The sequence below is a fragment of the Haliaeetus leucocephalus genome, unplaced genomic scaffold, assembly GCF_000737465.1.
Source record: "Haliaeetus leucocephalus isolate CR32 unplaced genomic scaffold, Haliaeetus_leucocephalus-4.0 Scaffold233, whole genome shotgun sequence".
Taxonomy (NCBI): Eukaryota; Metazoa; Chordata; class Aves; order Accipitriformes; family Accipitridae; genus Haliaeetus; species Haliaeetus leucocephalus.
In genome coordinates this window covers 350,157-374,623 of record NW_010972669.1, presented here as the reverse complement: position 1 = coordinate 374,623, position 24,467 = coordinate 350,157, and the positions used below count along the sequence as shown (strand labels likewise).

General features: G+C 37.1%; 1 protein-coding gene across 1 annotated transcript in view; it reads left to right on the top strand.

Annotated features, from left to right (window-relative positions):
• The window catches only part of ADAMTS19 (ADAM metallopeptidase with thrombospondin type 1 motif, 19), a 149,477-nt gene that overhangs the window by 11,741 nt on the left and 113,269 nt on the right, over positions 1-24,467 (top strand). The window contains exon 3 of the mRNA XM_010567967.1: positions 20,563-20,728. Within this exon, the coding sequence (XP_010566269.1) occupies positions 20,563-20,728 (166 nt within the window). The remainder of the gene's footprint in view (positions 1-20,562; positions 20,729-24,467) is intronic.

Genomic DNA, 24,467 nt, shown 5'->3' with positions numbered 1-24,467 from the left:
AAAATGGATACAATTATGCATATAAAAAACTTAGTTTTCCAATTTCTGGCTGATAGTCCTAGCATGTTTCCCTTTTTCTGTCTGATCACCTGTTTCTTCTGTAGTAACCTATCTAGGGAAGCATAATAACAAAGATTTCTTCCATGATCCTTTAGGGTTTTTTTGATTCTAATACTAAATTATTTGCATTGGAAATAATGGAAGGAAATAATTCCTTCCATTCTTATTTTGGGTGATAAATCTTTTGTTTATTTCATATAAAGAAATTTGCTTAAAAGTGATTAGACAGACTGGTGCTGCTAGGTTCAAGATGCTACTATCAAAACTCCATTCTGCTCACCATTTGTATTCTTACGTGCATAAAATCAAACTCTCTAGCTTTTAAAAAAAGGAAAAAAGCCTTCTTCCAAAATCATATTTTTTTCCTTTTAGTTAAAATAATAGTTCTTGAAAAATAATTAGATACTGTTCCTTCTTTCATGAGGGTAGCAGAACTTTTAGGTTTTATGTGCAATAAAAGGTAAAAGTAAATTTTTTTCCGCAAAAAGGGGAAGGAGAATCTAGGCTTAAAAGTTAAAATCAAAAACTATGCATAGTTTGGGAAACAATTTAGATAGGAATTTCAGTTAGGTGTGGAGTCCTAGAAGTATATGACTTCTATATATTTCTAACTTTTTAAAACAATGTGAATCTAAAATGATAATAAATTGTGAGAGTCTTATTTATTTCTCTTAAAGCCACCAGTTCTGGATTCATTGTAATTTTAGATAGAGGTATAAAAAGCCTAAGCATAACTTTATTTTATAGATGGACTAACTTGATTTGTTAAATTATAGTTCTATGCCCATAAATATAATTTATTTTCCTTTCTTGAATTACTGTTTTCCACAGTTAGTAGTTTTGGCAAATTGTAGATTTGAATGAAACTGAGTTTCATGGAGTGTTGCCTTGAATTAAATAGTCTTTGAATGCAGTTCATCCCCTCTCTCAGAAGAAAACCAAAATAATGGAGCCATGGATATGTATTTCAATAAGGATTAGCAGAGATTAAATTTCACTATGGGCAACCATGGGCAGGTTTTGGAGCTGTGCCACATCCTTCTGTGACTACAATGAAAGCACATGGGTTTGAACAATGGTAGCTCATTGGTGTGCACTATTTGAGTGTTTTACATGGATGAATCAATTTAAACGTGGATCGCTTGTATTGGTCTTTTTGGTACTAGTCTAGGTGTTTTATCTAATGTAGGTTACATACACAGTTGCTGATATTTGTCGTTTAAATCTCCTGCATGGGACTTGGTGTAGAATGCTTTGTGCTCATCTTTTGTGTACTATTACAGTTTTGCCTTGCATAAAATAGCATTTCAGATTCTGATGGGATTAAATCCAGGCTTGCACTAAAAAGATGGGGTTAATGCAGTTTCATTAGCTAAAGGTACAGCAGTTTGATTCATACTCCAAAAGAGTGGTTTCTAGTCTTACCACAAGAAGTGCTAAAGTTACTCATATTACATCAAAATGCTCTAAAGAAACACATCTTTACAAGCACTGAGTCTTTAATTGCAAGGATTTTTTCCATAGGTGATATGTTTCCATAGGTGTTGCTTTTTCTAGGACTACTCATGTTTAGCTATACAAAGGCACTTTCTTACACAATATTAATAATTACTGGAGTGTTGTTATATAATAAATGATCTGGAATATCACTAAAACCCCTTCATTGTAAAGAATTTTTAACTTAAGCTTTATGAAATAAAGATTTTTAAATCCTGGCTTACTTTAGAGAAGCTGTTGTATTTATTTTGGAAAGGGGATATGGTCAGGGTTGTGAATTTTTTTTTTTTTTAATAGTAAATCAGTGGTGGTGTTCCATTTAATATGGCATGTACTTGATGAGCAACAGTGATTGTTACCATCATGCATCACTCAGTTATGACAACATGATAGACAGGTTAGGTGGCTGTTTTAAGAATGGATTTTTATGCCAGTTCCACATTGAATTGTGCAAGTAAAGGGCTGTGTCATGCTTCTTCAAGTATAATTGTATCTTGGTTTTCAGTTTGATTGTAATTTATTTTATTGATCTATATTAGTCATGTGTGGTTGGTTGAACATGTTGCTCCAGCATGCTTTTTGAAGCAAAATAAAATAAGGCTTTCCAGAACATTTCAGGCAGGAGACAAGAAGCATCTTAATTCATTAGTTGGTGCATACACCAACAATGGAGTTGAAGTCATGCAACCACATAAAACATCTGTTTAATGTATGATTGTGTGGGGGACAAAATCAAGATCTTTGTCCATAGGACCCAAGCATTGAATGATCTTTGATTTTTTTCCTTCGGTTTAGCAGCCTTGGTAGTTGGTTAATGCTTCCTTTTGTAATGGTAGTTAGTTCATTCGGGAATTGTGCTTGAATCATGGTCAGCTCTGATCGTTGCGGTTTTGATGAGCCAAACTGAAGGCATGGCCCTTGTATGTTGCTGTACTATTACTGTGTCTTCCAGCTTCTTGAAACATAGGCCTACACAAAAATGAGAACTTATAAAAATGTAAAAGTATTTCTGTAGCCCATGTAAGGACAGATCAAAATATGAAACCTGAAGGCCAAAATGCTGGGACACCACTGAAAGAACTTCTTTAAGAAAAAAAAAAGGTTCTGATTGTAGTTGACCATTTAGAGCTGTGAGTACAAAAAGTTTATGTGTTCTTAGTAGAATAATAAATTCCATTTTAATTAAATTGATTTGTGATTAAAAGTAATTTTTTCATGCAAGTGAAGAGGATTAAGCTAGGTGGCCAATTGCTTACCTTTGCACAGATGTTGCCTTCTAGTTTCCTTCTTTTTACTAGCTGTAGCTCCATTTATTAATTATTATTTTTAAAATAAATTAATTTTCTAACATAAAGATATAGACAGTGAATTTTTCTACACACCATAAAATCAGAATCTTGATTATATAACATGGCTTTATATTTACTATCACAGCACTGCCATTGATCTAAATTGCTATGAAATCAGATCTGGATCTGCTTAGGGTTTATACAGAAAGGGTGGAATACTGTATCTTGCTTTATTGAGCCTATATTGACGAGAGCAGATTGAGGGTTTTGAGGGTTGCATCCATGAAATTATTTTTCCATAACAACAACCTCATTTGTCTTCCCTTTTAACATTCTAAAATTGAGAAAGTCTCTTCTGATCTTAACTATAATGTGGTTACCCTTTTACCGTAGTATCAGGGCTTGATCATAGCTGACATAAACACAGTGGTTTTGAAAGAGACATGGGATGGTCTTTAGTGTCATTATTCTTAAAAAATAATAAATACTTAATGTTAGGCAAGGTTTCTGAGGAAAATATACCTATTTTATTTATTCAGCTTGTGTCACTGGAATAAATAGACAACCTTTAAGGCTTTCTAGCCCTTCCTCAGAGCTTCTGTTTCTTCTGTAATAGAAGCAAAACTATTTGAGAGATAAGAATAATTCCAGAATCTAACTAGTTTTACTAGTCAGTTCAACCTTCTGAGATAAAGAGGAGGAGCTACTGAGTGAAGGGAGAAATAATCAGAGAGAGACCAGTAATTTAATACATGGTAGGTTGGTAGAACAGGTGATGTTTTCTTTTGTGACATAGTCATGGTTGCAATAAAATCTGTGTTGGTTTAGGCATCTAAGGTTGAAAATACCATCTTTGTTTTCTTAAGTATTGCAGAGTATGCCTTGTGTGCAGTTATGGATATTCTGCACATTTAATAGCTGCACCACTGATGAAGTCTGGCTTGCCAGTAACTGTCTATTCTTGGTGATATTAGTCAATCCTTGCATAGTTACCTGGAGCAAATGCATACAATACAGTTTTTTAATTTAAGTTAGTTTAAAAATCAAGTTTTTTCAGTATGTCTTTAACCCAATGTGTCTTGAAAATAGGTTTTAAATAGACTGTCACATATGTAATGTAAAAATTGACTTCCCATTTCAACAATGGCTTTATAGCACTTGGATCAGAAATGCTAATTTGGTTTTAAAATTTAATAAAATAAAGTCACCTGTGCTAAGAGTCTTAGGCTTTCTGTACGTCATAAACTTCCAGAGGGCTGCGTAAGGAAAAGAAACAAGAACATGCCTGTGGTAACTCTGCATTTCTGAGTTTGTAGTTTCTAAGTATAAATCTTCAGGTGTTAATAGTTTTGAATTTATGATTTTAAAGATGTATCTATGGAATACTTTTCTTGAGTGAACATGAAACTGTGTATGTGAAAGAAAATAGAATTTCATGTACTGCAAGTCCAGATCATCTTTAAATTGTATAGTCTCTCTCTCCTGTAACCTTTTTTTTCCCTTTGTTTAAAGGATATAGAGCCTAAACACTTGATAAATAGAGGCATAGCTGTGGAGAATGTGTATTCAGAATCTGGGTGGCTGCAATTTAGTAAAATATGTTTATTTACACAGTAATTTTGGCTGTATAACATAGTAACAGGAAAAAAAGACACATTTAAAGTATTTATGCTTCTGTCAAACATTTTTCATGCCTGTATGTTTGCATGCAACTGCAATTGTTTGTTTTGTAGATGTTGCAGTTGAAAGCTAAATTGTGGTTTATGTCAAAATTTTAAAATATAACCACTAGTTTTGAATGTTTCAGATTATTAGTATTCAGCATATACATATACACTCGCCAAACTGAATGCTAGTTAAGATACATGAGCATAAATATCTTGACCATATTTATATTACAAGTCAGTGACAGAACAAGATTAGAATTCAAAACTGAAAACAAAGACAGAGAAAAAGTAAATAATAGAACTGGACTAGAATTTAGAGATCGGGACAGTATCAACTTAGTACAACATTACAGCCAAGTACATGTCCCCTCTGTGAGAGGTGATGATGTTGATGTAGACAGTAGCATAGATCAGTTGTTATTACCAGAAAAAAAAAACAAATTCCAGCAGCACAGAGTTGTAAGGATTGTTCAGCCTAAACTGAGGAAGTACTGAACAAGCTGTTAGATCTTTTAGAAATTGTATACACAGAAATATTCTATTACTCTTGCAGAATTGCAGCACCGTTTATTTTTTTTTTAATACCTTGGATAAAGATATTTGAGTAAATTTTCTTTTCCTTCTGAATGTATGTTACACTTCAGTAGTATTACATAAATTTTTCATTATGCTTTTTGTCTTTATTTTCATGTGTCCCTTTGTTGTGTTCCATGCTCCACCTATTGCCCACAAGGACCACCAGGTCCATTTTAGCAGATCTGCTCGCGATCTATCGATCCGTCTGTCCATCCACCCACGCAATGGGAAGTCTCTACCAGTGCAGAGGGTGAATCTGTCCCAGGGGCTGGACTTGGCATTCATCCTTGCTGACTTTCATGAGGTTCCTGCTGATAACTATTCATAAATATATATTTATACATATATTTTATACTTATAGGTTGGATGGCACTAAAATGAGGTCATGTGAATGATTGGTATCTACATGAGACTCAAAATTCCATCGTTCTGTCACTTCAGTAAAGATGTTGGGGCTCTTGTTGACTATCCCCGTTCTTTATGTTTTTTTCTTGCTCATAGATGACGTTCTTTGTCTGGTCATACCTCTTCAACCCCCCAAATTTTAAATTTTCTGAGGGTTACTAGTATCTATAGTGCAAATCATTAGGTAACAATTATCTTCATGTGACACACTGGGAGTAGGTTATCTGCAGTTAGACACAGTTGATTTGGTTGCCATCTATTTTTTAGAAAAATAGACTATACAACAGGAATGGTACATTTAGCTTTAGGAGTTTGTAATTCATATTTGTTACATTTCTGTTTAAAGCATTTGAAAATAGCACTTAGCATTACCTTATGGTAGTAGTTTTCAGTGAATTGCTATTAAAGATACTTCAGTTACCTCAAACTGTAACTTATTAGACTTTGTCTCTAGGGAGAGAAAGAACAGCATACACACATCTAGTTCATGGGACAGTCTGTGTAGGCTAGTGATTGTTTATAAAAGTTTCTGTAGTTGTTCCAGAAAGAGTCATCTTAAGAACTATAGGGTTTCACTCAGCACCAGTGTCGATTTACCTCCTTTTAACATTTAATATTTTCAAATTTGAGTTATGGTGCACTAGTGATTTTGAATTTTTTTATATATATGCTTAAATTATGCTGTGCCTTCTAAGTGCAAGACTTAAAAGAGTTTGGGATGAGTTCTGTGTTTTAAAGCATTGAGCCTCTTCCAGTGTTTTGACACAACTAATTTGACTAAAACAAACTACAATTAAACTATACTTCTGGGTAACTGCTGCCAAAAAAAGAGTGTACAGCAGAGTCCATTTACAATGTGCTGTTGAAGCAATAAATTTGTGAAAAGAATAACATATGTTTAACTTCAGTAAACTCCTTAAAGTTTATTTTTTTTAAAAAGGAGAATCTATGAAAGCTTATACATGGTGTTGTAATAAACCTGCTGGCACGTTACTTAGGAGGAACAATTTTCACCACTGTATCTATCTAGTAACATGTTGTATGCCTTACAATATGGGAGAAGTAAGTAGCATCAAAGATTAACAGACAAAACTAGTTAGATCTAGGAAATGGAGGAAAAAAAAAAGGTATTTTTGTAAAAACAGAATGTCAGATGTAATGATGACCTTAAAATAACAAATTGGAAATAACAAATGGTAGGAATTCTGTTATCCCTAATAATCCTGTTATGTGCTTGACTGTTCTGTGCTTTCCCACTTCTTAAAGACTTCACTCTCCACGTGAAGCTGGCTGGCTTTCAACAGAAGATGTACCTTTGGTGTAACTCAGTATAGTCAATCTGAAGTCCCACTCTTACAGATTTAGCTGGCAGAATGAGAGACAGGGTTCCAGTAAGTTTTGCCTGGTTTTCAGTGTGACTTTTATTCATATTAATGTGGAGAGAAGGCAGTGTTTTAGATGATAAAGAGCATATACTTTTTGACGATTCAGTATTTTCAAAGGAAAAAACTCTCTTTTGGTGGAAAGCTCCTGGCCAGTTCTAGTCATGAAGAACCTATCTTGGATGCTTTATATGAACAGGAGGTAAGATTGGAAGCAACAGCTGGGGAGCTGACTTTGCTTTAGTGGTAAATTCAGAGCTGGGAGGCACAGGAGAATTAAACAGACCAAAGGCTGGTCTAAGTGGCTTCTATTATGACTTACTACTTTTATACTACATTTATAGATTTGCTTTATAGACTGATGACTTAGCTGGCAGTGAGAGGAGGAAAAGAATGTGTATTTTCTGATCATAAGATCTTTATGAGCCATCAGTCGTGATGTGGGTGTGCAAGATGCATCTAACTGGTGAAGGACATTTAGTGGGGATACAGAAACTTTATTGTCATTTCACGAAGTTGTAGTGAAATGAGAGTTGAAATGCGGCTGCAGTTCTGTTTGATGTTCAGAGAGAGGAATTCAGTTGTGGCTACAAGGATAATTATAGTAGTAAAGCCTATTTCATCAAGCAACAGTCAAAGGCTGGTGTGTTTAGCATCACGCAGCAGAAGCAGTGATACAATATGATTACCTTTTATAAAAGCACTGGAGTGAATATCAAGGTGCCTGGAAAGTTGGCCACACAGGAAAACAATGTACACCCAGGATCCGATGGATCTAAAATAATGGCTATGAATAAATTAAGGTTAGAAAGTTGGAAAGATTTCCCACTATTAGAAGAGAAAAATCAAACAAATTTCAAATAGGAAGAGTAAAATAATAGAGCAACAGTTCTATTGAAACTATTTTAACAGTATCAGCAAAGAAATATGTTAAAAAGAAATCTAGGCTGATGAAAGGTCTGTGTTACAAGGGTAAGTGTAAGAAAGCATCTTTTACGAAGTCTTGAATGCACAGGGGGTTGGACTTGATCTGTGGATCTAACACATCTAAAATACAAAGGCAATTTGCATTCTCTGTTCTATACTGTTTCTTATCCTTAAGTTTGGGGTTTTTTTTGATCCTTTCAGCCACAGCTTAATGAGAACTTGGGCAAGAGGTTCTTGGGCCGGGGAAAGGAAAGGGGGTTTGAATACACAATTTCAGCATTTGACAGTTGGTTTATCTGCTGAATTCTTCTGGAGATCAAAGGGCAAGTGTGCAGTAGTTGAAAATGCACTGACTTTTCTGGAAACAAGGTGAACAAGTGGACTCCATGGGTGATGTGACAGTATTCTTGCAAGAGTCTATAGCCAGTTGATATTTTTAGTAAGAAGAACAAAGAGTAGTTGGCATGTGAAGAGCTGGTCACTTAAACCTGAGGACTAGCCTGTTACATTGCAAGAAGGCTGTCGCACTTGGAAGGGCTTGTGCCAGGTTCATGAGTTTCACTGCTGATGGCAGTGACTGAACATCTGATTTTAAAACACCACCACAAGTTTAGGAAGCACATTTTGTCCTTTTGTCTAAAAAAGGCACTTAGAAGAAATGAGAGAGATTAGAATTGATAAATTTTATGTGTTTTATTTGCACTTTCATTTTGTGTTTAGTGAATGCCTGTTTACCAGTGAATAGCATAATGGGTGCTGCTGAGTAATAATGTAATTATTTTCCTGCATCTATGTGAATTTTTCGGAGGGTGAGGAATGTGTATTTCTGTGTGTATAAAGTCATTGTAAAACACTATAAAATGGCAGGAGAAGCAAGGGTAATAATTACTTCAGCACTTTAATGTTATTCTTAAAAAATTACAGATTTTTAAACTGTATCTCCTTAAGATGGTGATCATGAAGGATGGATATGCTGTGCTGGAAACTAGGGAATTTGTACTTGCTTTGAAATTTGTGTTAGTCTAGCAAAAAAGGGTTTTGTACCCTTCGTGTTCACCCTTGTGAATTGTGTACCAATTCATAACACACCCTTTTAGGTAATACCTTGATTAAAAAGAATCTTAACTATACATCATGTAGGCTAAAGCCCATTTGGTATAAAATCCATGAAATAGAAATATGATACCATCATTACGCATTTATTATCACAATCATGTATTTTATCATGGGGAATATTTCAGCTTTTCATCTTTGGCATGGATTGTTGTGGATTTAGAAAACTCCGTGAGACAGAGGAAAGCAAAAGAGATAACTTTTATGGTAAACCCAGATAGAATCATAGAATCATTTAGGTTGGAAAAGACCTTCAAGATCATCGAGTCCAACCATCAACCACGCCCACTAAACCATGTCCTGAAGTACCCCGTCTACTCGCTTTTTGAATACCTCCAGGGATGGTGACTCAACCACTTCCCTGGGCAGCCTATTCCAATGTCTGACAACCCTCTCAGTAAAAAAATTTTTCCTAATATCTAACCTAAATCTCCCTTGCCTCAACTTGAGGCCATTTCCTCTTGTCCTATCTCCAGCCACCTGACAGAAGAGACCAGCACCCACCTCACTACAACCCCCTTTCAGGCAGTTGTAGAGAGCGATAAGGTCTCCCCTCAGCCTCCTCTTCTCCAGACTAAACAGCCCCAGCTCCCTCAGCCGCTCCTCATAAGACTTGTGCTCCAGGCCCCTCACCAACTTGGTTGCCCTCCTCTGAACACGCTCCAGCACCTCAGTGTCTTTCCTGTAGTGAGGGGCCCAAACCTGAACACAGTACTCGAGGTGCGGCCTCACTAGTGCTCAGTACAGGGGAACAACCACCTCCCTGCTCCTGCTGGCCACACTATTTCTGATACAAGCCAGGATGCCGTTGGCCTCCTTGGCCACCTGGACACATTGCTGGCTCATATTCAGCCGGCTGTCAACCAGCGCCCCCAGGTCTTTTTCCGCTGGGCAGCTTTCCAGCCACTCTTCCCCAAGCCTGCAGCGTTTCATGGGGCTGTTGTGACCCAAGTGCAAGACCCAGCACTTGGCCTTGTTGAACCTCATACAGTTGGCCTCGGTCCATCGATCCAGCCTGTCCAGATCTCTCTGTAGAGCCTCCCTACCCTCAAGCAGATCGACCCTGCCTCCCAACTTGGTGTCATCTGCAAACTTGCTGAGGGTGCACTCAATCCCCTCATCCAAATCATCGATAAAGATGTTAAACAGAACAGGGCCCAACACCGAGCCCTGTGGAACACCACTTGTGACCTGCCGCCAACTGGATTTCACCTCATTCACCACAACCCTCTGGGCTACCACGGGACCTATGATAAAAGTGACAATGCTGAAACAAAAAACAGATGTGAAACATGGATAAGGAGCTTATAAAGTTGTAGTGATAGAGATAGGTTTTTGACATTGACCCTTGTTGATATATGTGCCTTCACAGCTTTTCCATTCCTTTCTTTAAAGCTGGAATAAATTTAAATACTTTAAAGCTTATTGTTATTAATGAAAAGTTTACCTGTAAGCATTGAAAAGCTGTTTTGAAATGCAGGAAAATCACAGTTTGAACTGTCTATGCTTATGTTAATTTTATGGTTTTGTTGTTTTTATCACAACAAAATGCATTCTCTACCTTTAAAATCATTGTATTGCAGCTGTGCAGACAGGTAACAGCTTGAGGGTTAATTATCTCAGATGTGGCATGAGAATTTCCCAATGTGCTCTACAAAAAATCTGACTTTTGAGTCTTTATCTTGGAGGTGTGAGTACTGATCATTACAAGCTGTGGACTTCATAGCCTAATGATACAAATCATACTGAAGCATTTTTGTCTAACTTCCAATAAAATCTAAATCCATCACAAAGAATACATTAAACAGATTTGAGACATTTCTGCAGATGCCTTTTGCATAAATTAAAAATACATCCCAAATGTGAAAAGCTAGCCATGTAACTTAGGGTATTTATACTGTGTAAATGGCCAATGTGTAAATAAGCCTATGTGGAATTTTTTGTGTCTTTTGTATCTTAGAAGTGCAGTCTGCAGTTTAGAGGTATACATTCTAATCTTAGTGGTTTACCTTCTAATCTCAGATTTTTATCTAGGGAAAAGAAATGTGAGCTTCTCACTCAACATATTGGCACTGTTTGGGACCATTTGGGAGAGTAGGTTTTTGCAGAGCTGTGGGATTCTTGCAGAGAACATAGCCTGTCACCAGTTTCCCAGTTGAAACTCAAATACCTATTCTTAGCTTAGCTGCATTTCGGCAAAATGCCATTGGAAGAACCCAAGTCTTTCAGCAAGATAGGTTGCATGTCACTGAGAACTGAATAACTAAAACTCAGAATCTGAAACTATCATGGGAAGCTTGTAGGCAGTGAGTTTGGGGCATGGCTATGAAACAGTATGTTGTTGGTGAGATACTCTTATCACCAAGTAAACTTGCTGCTTCTCCACCACTCTTCAGTAAGTAGGAAACTGAAAGGTATAGAACCCTGTACAGGCTAGGTAAAAGGTTTTCTTTTCTAGGTCTGGCAGGAAGAGCTTTCTCCACAATGAGACGCATTTTGGTTTTGTTTGAAAAACTATTCTATCTAAGTTTTTTTTTAAAAAGTTAATGTAGCATTCATATTGCAGAGCTAAAAAAAATAGAATGTCAATTTCAGCAAAAGTTAATGTTGCTGTTGGAATTTTATTTTGGCAGTGCTGCAGTATTTGCTGTCCTGGATTGTTTTTTTTTTTTGAAGTTATGACTGAACTGCACATATAATAAAATATACATGGTTTCTAATAAAGCTGATTTAACTTTGAGTTGGAACTTTTAATTTATAAGCATAATTCAGAAAGAATAGGGAAAAGTTGAAATAGGATTAATAGATTTCCAAAGCATTTTTATGAAAAAAGAGAAGGGGTTGAGGAATTAATTCTACCTGTATCTTGTTGCAATTCACCATATCACATGTGATATGTCTTAAAATGGTATTATTGAATGTTCCCTGGGAATCTTCAGAGTGTACAGCTATACTAAATTGATTTTAAAATCAAGTGATAGTTTATGTGTTTCCAGTTGGGTTTCATAAATACGAAATGTTTTATATATGTGACCATCAATAAATATTCTTAAGGTATTAAAAAAAAACAGTTACGGAAGGAGCTACTAAATTGCTAACGTGTTACCATTTTAAAGAATGTCTGATAAAATTACAGGTGATGTAATTTACATCCTCCTGACTATAAAGTACTTTGAATATCTGTTGTCTTATAATGGCAGTTGACGCATTAGGAAATTCTGCCTTTCTCAGAGGCAAGATGCCAACAAGTAGCTGAATGGCAGTGCCTTATGTAAAGAAATGATTTCTTGTTCATATCACCTGCAAGAAATAAGGGCAGTCTAGCTGGCCATAAGGGGAGATGCACACTTTGGCAGTAGAGGCAGGCAAGGAATATTGCTGGTAAGAGCGTAGGAGGTTTTAGAGGTGGAGGTTTTATTTTGAGTAGGTCTGGTTGTGGTGCACATTGATAAGAAAGGCATTTGTGGAGTGGGATGAAAGAGCTGAAATGTGCAGAGAGACTTCGGACTGCAAGATAAAAGTTAAGGTTCAGTTTAATGGGGGAAATGTAGCTGTATCAAAGCAGCCTTTCTTAAGGTCCTAGTGAATGTGTGCAAACTTGAATAGAAATCAATAGGTATTTCACAATGCTATCAGTTTTGCAGTTGTGACCATATTATCATGTTGCCTCAATTGCCTTGTTTCCAAGCTATGTTAGATTTGACACAGGTCTCAAGTGATATTTAGGACGCTGTCAACCTTTTACAGATTGTGAGATTACTAGTAATATTTGACAACACTGAATAATTTCCAAAGCTATGAATCTGCTGGCTTCTCTGAGTTCTGGGCTGCTGAAGGACAGCACTGGACTTAACCAAAAATGTCTGTAAGCACTTGCAGTGCAACGATCAGAAGAACAGTGTTTGTATGTTACTCATTATAAAGGGGAAAAAAAGGATGCGTTTTAAAATACATGTCAAAGAAAGAGAAGTCTGTAAGTCATGGAAAGTTAAATACCCCCCTGTCCACCCTTCAGTACGTTAGGATCTTCATAGTTCCTTTTCCATATTTTTCTTATCATAATTTTTATTAATGGTATTGATATATTTTTGAGATCTCATTCACTGTGGTTCTGTTTATTTCCACTGCAGTTAAGGTTTATGCATACTGTAAAGCTACTGATACCAGTTCCCTACTGGAGTTTGCTGTAGGCTGTGAGCATACAAACTACGTTTGCTCTGTTCTTATGTTCTTTCTTGTCATCTGTTATACAATTTTAGAGAAAGGATACTGTACAGAATGGACCTTTGTTCTGACCCAGTCCAGTCGTTCATATGTACTTAACATAGATGTAATTGTGTTCTTAATCCTGTCAGTTGGCAATTTTATCAGTGGTGCAGGTGATCAGCCAGCCTGGCAAAACAGGGCGAGGACAACTTTGCAAGATGGAAAATTTCCTTAAGAAACAGGATGTTGAGATTTGAGAATGGGAAATTCTGAAAAAATGATGCCATTTATGTATTTTTGTTGAAAGATTTCCCTGTAAAAATCTCTTGAGAAAAGAAAATATTTCAGATACGGTCTCCAAACAGTAAAGGCACAAATGATAAAATCTATTTTAGGTACTTACATTCAGTACAGCTAACATCTGAAATAACTGGTAACATCTTGCCATAGATCTCAAACTTGTGTTACAAAATAATTCATTGCATGCACAGCCCTATTAAAATATTTTTATTATGGAGGTAGTCAATGGTTGTTTGTGGTGGCTTCTTAAGTAGACTGTACTTTGGTTAGATATCATCCTGCACTGTGAAGATGTTTTAAAAATCATAGCAAATATTGGAATATTGGCAATTTAAGCAGCACTTGTACCAAATACAGCAGTAATTTCTAATAATGTGTTTATAGAGGGAGACTTAGGTCTAAAAAAAGGAAATATTTTATTTCTGGCTAGGAAGCATGAATTTTGGAATCTGGAGGAGATGCTAAACGTCTTAGGGTTTGGCTGGCAGTGAATTAATGGGCAAATGGAATTTTGAGGGGTAACAACAACAGACCCTCTGGGCAGACCTGCTGTCTATAGTTTCTTTATCCATTGGTCTCCTTTACTTCATTTTCTTTTCAACAAATCAGATTCCTTTGGATTTGTGTCCTTTCTCTGATCAGCTTACACTTCACTCTCCACTGTCAGTTTGAGAGGCTCTTGCTCAGTTGAGTAAGGTTATGTGAATGATAGCACCTGTTGAAATGTGTCAGAATATGAAAACCCATCTCACTTTTGCATGCTTCACTATTCTACTTCATATCTAATAAAAATGAAGAAATCCTTTTGCATGTGCAACATCAGCTTGTTTTGATAAAAGTAGTCATCATCTTAAACATCATGAGAGTAGCATCCTATAGAGAATGATTTTCCTAAAGATTCAGGGTAGCGTGTATCTTAAACCTGCCTGGAGGCAGAGGAGTTTGGAAGAGTTTAAAAGCCATGGAAAAATTGTTTCTACAGGTCTTAAATCTGGGGACCAGTACTTGAATGCATGCTTTTAGTCATGTACTTTCTGCATAACACTCTGAATGTTTGTTGTCTGTCAGGGCTATAAGGTATGGCATTGTGCATATATGTGTACTTCTCGGGGTGCAGTCCTACCATTAAAAAAAAATCCCAGAAAGGATTGGATTGAATGCTATGTTGGCAGCTGAAGGCCGGTCAACAGAGGTAATACTGACTCTCTCCCCACTGTCACTTTTCCTGACTCTGTGCAGCAGTGTAGAGTGAGCAGGTAGATAGAGAAAACCTCTAGAAGTACAATGTGTATGCTGTGCAAAGCCCGGAAAAGCAGTTAATTGAAGACAGAAGTTGCTGGCACTTATGAATTGTTTCTTCATCCTTAAGCAAAGGTACTTAAAGATGGAAAGCTGTAGTGTATGTGAATAACAAGAACATGTGAAGTTCTTACCCTGTTATTTACGCAGTTTGAAAACTTTGAGCTTGCTTTGTTTTATGCATCAGTAAGAGCTGGAGACTTTTATTTTTGTTGTGTTTCAGCTGAAGTCAGGTCCTGATAGCATTGTTAGAATCATGATAATAAATTTGATCTGGACTTTTAAAATCATGGAGGTAAACCTTCTTCAGAGTGGGATACTGATATGCAATTAATGATTTTGCCTCTTTAGTCAAGAATAAATCTTCAGCTGTGGGACATCTTACAAATAGTACAATGTCTAAGGTTACCAGAATGTGTTTCAAAACTATTAAGTATTGAACTAGTAAACAAAAATTGTCTTTTGCACTGTACATTGAAGAAAAACTTTCATTTTTGTACTGCAGATGACTTTAATATTTTGGTGCTGATGGTTGTAATATGCTTATTTAACTATATGTACGTTTTCTACATCTGATAGGGGTGCATTTTTCCTATGATGGTATTGCTACTTGCCTTGGGCAGTCTGGTGGGAGCACGTAGAAGTACAGTTTTGTACAGCCTGTCCTTGCAGACTGTGTGCATCTGCTTCACAAGACAGTGGAGAGTAGACTGCAGGGAAAGTTGTTACTGGGGTCATGACATGGCAACTCTATGTCCGTTTATTACTGAAATCTAGTTTAAGATGCCTGTTGAATGGATGAAGAGACAAAAGAGGAGTGAGAAAACAGGAAAGGTGTAAAACGGTGGGAGTTTACTTCAAGTGAGAATTAGGAAATTCTAAATCTACCACTCGTTTAAGAGAACACACCATTATTAGGTACGCCTGTGTCCATGCAAGCATGCAGCTGGTAGTAATAACCCGCAAGAGGGGGACAGGTATGTAACTGTACAGAAGGCCTCTTTCGGATGACACCAGGGACTGCGCTGTGCTGGCCACAGCCGGTTCCAGCGGGCTCCAATGGACCTGCCGCAGGGCCCAGCTGAGCCCCTCAGCCAAGATGGCAACGCCCCTGGGAAAAAGAGAGGGTAAACCTCTGCCCAACAGTGTGAGGAGTGGGGGAAAAAAAGTGAGAGAAACATCCTTGCCAACAGAAAGGGTAGAAGAGGAGGAGGAGGTGGTGGTCCAGGTGCTGGAGCAGATACCCCATAGAGGACTCTGGGCCAGAGCAGGTGGGCATGGCCTGAAGGGCACTGCAGGCTGTGGAAAGCCTACGCTGGAGCAGGCTTATCCTGAAGGACTGCAGCCTGTGGAGAGGGAGGAAGGGTAAAGCGTGAGGATGAGGGAGCAGCAGAGAGAAACTGTTATGTGCTGACTGTACCCACCATTCGCCACCCGCCCTGTGCCACTTGGGGTGCAGGGGGAAGGTGTTGTTTTCATTTGTTTTTGTTTCTCACTATCCAAATTTGGTTTAATTGGCAATAAATTAAATTAATTTTCTGCAAGTCAAGTTTTATTTGCCCATGATGGTAGTAGCTAAATGATCTCCCTGTCCTTATCTTGACCCATGAGCTTTTTTTTTTAATCTTATTTTCTCCCCCCATCCTGTTGGGGAGGGGGAGTAGGATAGCAGCTGGGTAGGCATCTGGCAGCTGCTCAACCCACCACAGTGATGAATTATTTAGTGAATGAAATATTTCGCTTTGACCTGTAAAGCTGCAGGATTAGAAACTGCTACTACGTTGGCAACTAATGATAAATTGTAGACCACTGAGACTCATCCTTTAGAGCTGGGAAGCTACTTTTTGTTTAAAGAAGTAAAAAAGCCTTAATGTTCTGACATTTCTTTGAAGTCTGTGTTATGCCGTCTGCATTTATTATTGCATTTCAGTGAATCCCTGTGATGAACACAACACAATGTATTGGCAAAATGTTATTTCATAACTGTCTTGTGGTATGTAAATTCTCCTTTTTGACACAGTACTACTATCTGTGCCACATCTCTTCTCTGGAATATTAAAATGGGAGTGACTTAGTCTCTGACTGTAGTACATGCTTGTCGATATTCTTCTCTCATCCCATTTTTTTGTGATAATAATAGCAAGGGAAATATATTTTCTTCTTTTCTTACTTTTCAGTTCTTGTTCTTAGGAAAGCATATTCATTTTTCTTACAATCCTTTGCTTCCTTATTTGTGTAAATTCTGCAAGAAACAATATTATGTTCAAAATCTGCATTGTTTCAACTTTGAATGATAAGCTGCCACTCTGAATTGGTATGTAAGGAAGAGTATGTAAGAGTTTAAAGACATCTTTGCCAGTCTTAACATTTCCTGGCTTATACCCAGTATCTGATAACTATATGCATAGGTGGTCTTTGCAAATTTACTTGACTTTTATGTTTGTATGACTTCTCATGGTAATATAACTTTATTAGAAACAGTAGACTTCAGGTTTTCACAGGACACATGACAGAATGTCAAAACCTTATATATGCTCCAAATAGGAAAAAAAGAAATTGCTGTCCTTTTGCGAAAGAAACGCTGGGCAGAAAAGATCAGCATGAGTGTTCTAACCTAGGTGTTAGAAATAAGATGGCATAGCAGTTTCTGTTATAATGTCTTTTATCAGATGCAATTGCCCTGAATATGCAGGTATTTTTCATTCTCCATCTCTCATATATGATATTTCCAATTAGAGGTAAGAAAAAAACCCAGCTTTCATATTTCAGAAGAAACCTACTTTTTGTGATTATTGGCATATTTCAGATGTTAACAATTTTTATTTTAGGTAAGACAAAAAGTTAGTTTTTATTCAGGGCTAGTGTTTCCACATGGCTTTTTTTGTTTATTTGTTTCTTTTAAGAAAGTGAGAAGTGTTGATATGAATGTATGTTGTGGAAAGCTTTCATTTATGAGGGCAAGTGTCCACTTTAAAATGTGGTCGATGTGAGTGTATTTCAGGGTGTCCATACTCTAGTCCCATGTAATGCTTTGCATGACCATTTGATGAAGTCTGCTCTGTACTTAAGGTCTTACTCTACTGCATAAGGTAAATAAAATGCAGAGCAAGTACCCAGTTCATCTTTATTTAGGAGGTGTGAGGAATTTGGGGCCAAATGAGGTTGTCCTGGGCTTGAACTCTACTGAGATGTATGTATGCTACATTTAAATTTTGTTTTATTTCAGGTAAGAAACTTGAAAATGCAGGGGTACCTGAATGCAGGGGGAAGAATGGCATGTTATGTTACCTTTGCATGAGATAAATCCACTGTCCTGGTAGCCTTTTCAACTGCACCTCTGAGCAGTGATAGCTTTTCAGATGACACTGGTAGGAGATGGGTCAGTTCCTCAGAACTCACAGTTCTATCCCAGATGCATATTATTTTTTTACATTTTTTAAACCTTTGTTTTGCTGTACATTTTCATGACATAGAGGTTTTGCCATTTGAACTGTCTGAAGCCTGCATTGGCTCTGGCATCCAGTATCTGAAAACACCTTGAAACTGTGGTGCTTTATTGCATGGCTTTGATTTCCTCTGCTTTCTGTGTTTATTTTTATGGTAGAAGATCTTCTTAACTCTGCGTATAATGATTATGAAAAAATAAGGGAATGGTTGGCAAGGATACGGCTTCACCTTCCCTTTTCTACCTGTGAAATTGTCCAAGAGATGGAGAAATAGTCACAATTTTTTCAAAAGCAATCAAAATGTTAATGGAGATTATGTGACTATCCAGATTTGTCTCAGAGCTACCCATTTGACTATATGTAACTGAAGTTAATTTTATTCAATAAACTTTACATCAATGTTCAGTTCTTTAACTTCTGACTCAGGAAACTGGCAATAATTTTTGGAGTTCTCTACCAATGGATTAACCTTGAGTTTATGTAAGGAGCTGAAGGAAGGCATAAAATGTCAGTGGTCCTAGCACAGCTGCTCAGTATATCTAGTTGGCAATCTGAAGAATGGCATCTTAAAGCCCTGGTTTCATTTCGCAGCGAAGAGAATGAAGACAGAAGAAATACGGCACATATGCTATGACTGAGTCTTTGTCAAGGTGGACTAAGGCCTTGTTTTTTGTAGGTGGGCAGGGGAAACCTGCAGCACCATCTGATGGGCTGCTACTCCTGTTCTATATTCAGAGTTTATCAGTGTCTTTCATAGAATAAATAATGATTTAAAAAAAAAATATGCCTGAGTGAAATTCAGCATTAGATATAGAAAATAGAATGAAAAATAGTTAATGATTTTACTAGTGTTTGAGAACTATGCTTTTAAATAAAATTTAATTTAAAATCATTTATAGTTTATATTAGAAAAGTAATTGTTATGTAAAGGTAACATTATTCAAGATATATAGAAGTGGTATCTGGTAGGTGTATGGAAAATACATAACTAGCTAATATTCTAAAAGTGTAACATTTAAAGCTCATGACGAAGATAAACTGACCTAAAAAGGAAGTTCAAAAAGGAAACAGAACAGCCAAACAAACCCAGCTACTCTTGTGTTTCTGTACAACGTTAATGATGACCTTTCAACATCTGTTCAGCATTCTGCAGCTAGTGTAGCTGATTGAAAAATTAAATACATGTATTCACATTTATTTAATGTGATTGTGCAGACAGTTTGTGTTGTTTTTTTTTTCTTTTTAAAGTAATGCCCACTTATGTTTGAAGGAAATTGTATTTTGTACCACCTATAAAATTTAATTTTGTTTTCTTGCTTGGATTGGAATTTCTTTTTGATGATTTGTCCATATGTCAGGAAGGATATCCAATGTGATAATGGCATCTACATAATTCCAGAAGAAACAAAATTATTTTCTATTTCTCTCTATTTATACTACATGGAAACATACAGAAGAGCTCTTTGCTTCTTTTAGCCAGATGTACCACATTGTTTTCTTTCTGTAGCAAAACCGTTTAATAGGTTTTTAAATTTAGAGAATTGGAAAGTTAACTGTCAGTCTTGCTGATGACATTTTCTAGGAGGAAAAAAACACACAAAACCTTGCTGTCTCCAGCTTTACTTCTGATAGGAACTTGTGTGTATTGGCAGCTTAACAATTTGAGCTGAATTAGATTTGTATGGTGTTTATATAAATATGGTTTATAGTATTTTTTTTAACTTTGGCCACAGTCTTTTAATATTAGATATGCATCTGTTGTGTTAGCTTTTTATGTGTGTTTGTGTGTATAAATATGTTGGGATGGAGTGAAGCTAACCAACTAAATGGCTGTCTTATAATGTTTTTCTGGTTTAGCTGCTGGCAGCCAGGGAGGGATTGCTGCCTTTTTTTTTAATACTCTTTTTTTTTAAATTTGAAAAAGTGTGAAAGGAGTGTCACAAGATGTCTTTCCCAGCTTCATAGTTGCTCAGGATGTATTCTTATGTCCTAAATTATTCCTGTTATTTCATTAAATATAGTTATCTAAAAATGTGACAATACACTGAGTAATAAAACTAGTCTATAGACTTTTCTGTACATGCTGTACGTATTTAAATGACCCCATGGGTCTCCCAAAGCTAACTTTTAACATTCCAGATCTTTTACCGTGCATCTGCTACTGGCATGTAGCCACCCACCCACACAGATTTAGTTGAAATAAATGAAATTTATTCTAGTTCACTTAAGTAGAAAGGCTTGTAAAATACAAAGGTAGTCACCTTCCTGGTAAGGTTACTAAAACAAAGTGTTTTCTTAAATGGGCTTTTGTGTTTTTTTTCTTCTGCAGTACTGTGCACAATTTCATACTTTCTTAAATTCTTATCTTATGTGTTCCTTTTGTTTTCCTTTGCAGATGGGGTTTATACAGATTAATGAGGACTTCATATTTATTGAGCCACTCAATCGCACTTTGGCTGTGACAGGTCATGCACACAGGGTGTACAGACGAAAAAGGTCCATAGAGGAGAAAATTACTGAAAAGCCAGCTTCTCAGAATCAGTACTGTGGTGTTGTTACAGGTAATATACAAATCTCACTGAAAAGATCTAATGTAGCAGACATATTTTTAAGATACATAGACAGTAGTTAAAAAACAACCCCCAACAAGAGCATATCTGATTATTCTTTTAGCAGTAACTTATGCTGGGCTTTGAGATGGCATGCTGAGGCTGCTGTTTCACTTGTCGGAAGAGGGAACTGTCCATTGAGGAATAGACGCTGCTTCTTAACGTCCAATTGTATTTGAAAGTAGAAATCTTCAGGTCATTTTTTTACTTCAACTTAATAACTACAACCTATTTCATGTCCCTCTCTGTTTTTGTAGTTGCTTAATTACTTACTATGTGCAGTGCTTGTACTTAATTTTCTGTTTTAAAACATTAGCACAGTTCATCCCAGTTTTGGTTAGTAATAAGTCTTGAATTTCCAAATGGGCCTGACACTGAATTGAAATATTTTTATAACAGTGTTCATGTTCTATGATTGATACTTTAGAAGAACTGTATGAAACAATCCTAATGCATCTTCCTCAGTGGTGAGTAGAAGAAGTTGTTGAAGTAGAAGGGTTTAAACAAAAATTTGGCACGTAGTAAGATTTAATAGTTTTCAGTGGAGAGGGGAAAAATGGCTTTTGTGAAAGATGACATTCTGTTGTTCCTGCTTCATCATCAACTCCTGTTCTTCAAAGGACAGAGGACAGCTCAGTCTTTTGACCTCAGCATGAGTGGAGGATGTTTTTAATGCTACTGTGAGAAATTTTTTTTTTCCCAGGAAATAAACCAGAATGAATACACATTTATAGGCATTTTTTTCATGTCTCCTAACCTAGTATAAGTGAGATACTGACAAAGTGGAAAGAAATAGCAGAGTTGCACTGACATGGCTAGGGAGCTGGATTATATGACATTTGGGGTGAGGCAGAGGAACTGGGTTATGTCAAACAGGTAAAGAAAGGATGTGGCTTCAGTCTTCAGTGCCTAAGAGGATGCAGAAAGAAGGTGAAGCCAGACTTTCCTTAGAGGTATGCTATGACAGGGTGAAAGACAACAGTTGTAACTTGCATTCAAGGAAATTTCAATTGGCCATAAGGAAAAAAATCTCAGCCAGAATGCTTAGCACTGGAAGAGGTTGCATAGAGAGGCTGTGGGGTCATTTACAAAACATAGCTGGAAATGGCTCTGAGAGAGCTATCTTGCTTCAACACTTGCCCTGACTGGAGCAAGAGATTGGTCTAGCTGACCTCTGGAGATGCCTTCCAGCCTAAACTTTTCTGTGTCCATGTGGTTCTTTCTGAACATTTATGCTACTCTTTCCATTCTGTATGGTTACAGAATAAATGTGACAGTTTTTTTTCCCATTTTGGAAGTATTGTTTTTATAATGAGGCATCCATCCACAGGTTGAAATCAAAGATGAATTAGCAAAGCAAGGCTCTTTATGTAGTTATTGAGAGGGACTAAGTAAATGACATGTAACTTCCTCCAGCAGGCTTTATATTTCTCTCCTAGGCATTGTATTACATTGTCACAGCTTATCTAAAAGTGAAATTTTCTATATTAGCAGAAGTTGTTCACATAAAGTAAAGCTGGTTATTCTTCCTTACTAGGGATAAGTGAGTTAGAGCATGCCTGCCTGCATGTGTTTGGGGGTGAGAAGAAAGAGATTTTGCTGATATATAGCAAACCATGATGTGTATGAAAATGAGTAAAGAGCAAACTCTTCTGTAACAAAATTATTTTTCTGTCATGTTCATTACCAGTCATCCTTTCACTTTCTTTTATGCTCTAAAATGGGAAAGTCAGCTTATTCCATTCTAATAATCTTATGCCTAAGGCTCTGACTTGGTGCAAATAGTCTGTCAACAGAGATTAAAATATTTGCTTGAAATAATTTCATTATCTCTACTACCAGCCTGAAATTTCAAAAGCTGTGCATAACTGACTGGCATCTGCTGGCATAACCTTATTGCCAGGGGGTTATAAATACCTGCAATTTCTAACTGATGCTGTTGTACTAGGAAGACTAGTCCCTCTCTTTACTGATACAGGTTATTTTACTAAGCGGGGCTGCAGTAAGTTACATGCATAAAAGCTCTGTCTACGCTAGGAGCAATTTGCTGGTGTGACATGCAGTTAGCAAATACCACCAAAACATTCATGGTACAGGCACAGCCTTGAAGGTGGGTTGAAGCAACAAAAATAAGCCTTTACAGCAAGATTTGGGATTTTAAAGTCAAATACTAAACTAAGTAGATAAATGAAACAAACATAAAACAGATGAGTATATGGGGTTTTCTGATACTCTCCAGTTAAGCACAGCTGCCTTAGGTAGAGTTGTAGCTGTGTGACACAGAGAAGCTATTATCTTGGCAATATGGCAACTTCTCAGCAATATGGACCTATCTTACAACAGGATCTCTTGCTTCTGCAGTACTCGTGTGTCACAATAGGTGCTCTGGGACAGGTATTTATGCTGCTGGTTTTGAGCCAAATTGATCTCAAAGACTGGCTACCTATCAAGAAAATGTATCGCCAGTGATGTAATTATTAGAAGGAAAGAATGTCTGTGCTGGAGGTGTTGAAGGATCACTATTGGAAATAATAGCTTTTCAGGCAGAACTAGGAGAGTCAGTCAAAGAAGGTATTGTTTGTTGTCCGTTACTGCTGTGGGCTGGATTGAAAGATGCTACACAGCCAAACTTGTTTGGAGAGAACAAAGAACTTGTTTTTGTGAATGGGGTGTATTTTTCATATTAGTTAGGGGAGGGAGAGAATCATACCAACAGAAGCAGATGCTTTCTGGATTTGTGAGTGTGCATGTATATCCTTTTGTTGAATGTGTGTGATTTATTTACATAGGTAAGCCAGTTGCACGTACATAGACCTCACACTCCACACCAGCACATGGCTCATGAAACCTTTCAAAGCAACCAGTTCACAAGTGTGTTACAGAGAAAATGGGAGAGAACAATTGCTATTAGAGCAAAGGGCCACGTTGGAAAGCTAAGCTCTTTTGCTTCTACCTAATCTGAAACACTTGTTCCAGTCTGAAGTTGTTTGGTGTGGGGCATTTGGGGGAAAAAAATAATAATTATCTTCTAAAATGGTCATTCCTTTTCACACAGACTAGTGAGCGAGAGCTCCTATCCAGGATACAGTAGATCTGAATTTTTAATCCCATCCGTATTTGGGATGCTGGAAGCCTCCTCTTTTTCTTTTCAGTTCTGGTGATAAACACTATGCTATTCTGAGTTATGAGCAGATTGTGCTTCTGCTTTTAGAGTGATGCCATTTTGCAGGAAAATGCCTGCTAGTTTCACTGGATCAAAACCAGAACCTTGACTTTATGGGATGTAGACTGGGCAGTCAGCTGGGAGGGCTGTGTTGGCTCTTGCTCCACAGCCTGTTTCCATGTGATAATCATGAAATAAAATGCATAAACAATCTTGGTCATAGGTCTAGATCTATAAGATTGCACTAGATGGAGACTGATGCTGCCTGAGATACTGGTTTCCATTCCTTGGGTCAGAAACAAGTTGCCACTCTGCATTAAGACATTTAAATCCCTATCCAACCTATAGTGGAGGTAAAGCTTGTGGCTTCCTAAGCTGCTGAATATTCCCTACCTAGCCAGAATACTGCAGTTTCCATATGGCTAGGGTACCTATTTTCTCTTCCCTGGGAAAAGAAAGCCTGGGGAGTGATGGTGATTGCTCTGTAGTCTGGGCCTCATGTGGATGTATTCAGGGAATGCCCTTGTG